Source organism: Limulus polyphemus, unplaced genomic scaffold (assembly GCF_000517525.1).
Source record: "Limulus polyphemus unplaced genomic scaffold, Limulus_polyphemus-2.1.2 Scaffold6589, whole genome shotgun sequence".
Lineage (NCBI taxonomy): Eukaryota > Metazoa > Arthropoda > Merostomata > Xiphosura > Limulidae > Limulus > Limulus polyphemus.
Genome location: NW_013672199.1, coordinates 49,566 through 50,738, shown reverse-complemented (window position 1 = coordinate 50,738; position 1,173 = coordinate 49,566). Strand labels below are relative to the sequence as shown.

Here is a 1,173-nt window from a genome sequence, read left to right as displayed (position 1 = left end):
TAGAGTGTATATTAAAATTTGATAAAAAATCCATTGTTGGCAGATTTACAGTGTATATTAAAATTTGATAAAAAATCCATTGTTGGCAGATTTACAGTGTATATTAAAATTTGATAAAAAATCCACTGTTAGCAGATTTACAATGTATATTAAAATTTGATAAAAAATCCACTGTTAGCAGATTTACAAACTTAATGCAATTTTTTTTCGTTTATAAATTATTACAACCTCGAGTTTATTCTCTTTCTATTTTAATGTTGATGAGGCCATCTATAGCATGTTACAGTAGCCCAGCTTACCAAGTATCATTAATAATAACAGAGGCAAACCTTTGATCGGTTCACACTGACTTAACTGTTCTAGAAGACATTTCAGAACAGTTAACATTTCACTGCAATAGGTTTTACTGGCTGGTACTTAGGAATAAAAATTAACACGAAAAACATTTACACGTGAACATTATACATACATGTAAGGAGAAAACAAAGCCTTTAGACTTCTGAACATTTTCGTTTTGAACCAAGTTTTAACGCTTTAGGCTTAGTTTCGTTCCTTTCCACTATGTGGCGCATCTGAATGGATTTAGTCGGGTTAGACTTGAGTGAAAAACGCGATCCATAGCTCCACCTTGAGAATCTTGTTAACGACTCAGCCATGGTGTTTTCCGAAGTTCGAGAAGAGTTGGTTTCTCTCAGAGGTCTCTGCAGTGATGGAAAACAAAAACATACGGTCTTCGCCAGCCAGTTACAGAACTGTAACTTCCTGAAAGAAGTAAAGATATGAGTGGGATAGGATGATAACAATACCTTAATCTGTGTATTACAGCGAGTGGGATAGGATGATAACAATACCTTAATCTGTGTATTACAGCGAGTGGGATAGGATGATAACAGTACCTTAATTTCTGTATTACAGCGAGTGGGATAGGATGATAACAGTACCTTAATCTGTGTATTACAGCGAGTGGGATAGGATGATAACAATACCTTAATCTGTGTATTACAGCGAGTGCGATAGGATGATAACAGTTCCTTAATTTATGTATTACAGCGAGTGGGATAGGATTATAACAGTACCTTAATTTATGTATTACAGCGAGTGGGATAGGATGATAACAGTACCTTAATTTCTGTATTACAGCGAGTGGGATAGGATGATAACAGTACCTTAATT

At 34.9% G+C, this 1,173-nt stretch overlaps 1 protein-coding gene across 1 annotated transcript in view; it reads right to left on the bottom strand.

Annotated features, from left to right (window-relative positions):
- Nucleotides 1–234: 234 nt before the first annotated feature.
- The window catches only part of LOC111089549 (cardioacceleratory peptide receptor-like), a 5,141-nt gene continuing 4,202 nt past the window's right edge, over nucleotides 235–1,173 (bottom strand). The window contains exon 3 of the mRNA XM_022402271.1: nucleotides 235–762. Coding sequence (XP_022257979.1) covers nucleotides 492–762 — 271 coding nt within the window. The 3' untranslated portion in view covers nucleotides 235–491. The remainder of the gene's footprint in view (nucleotides 763–1,173) is intronic.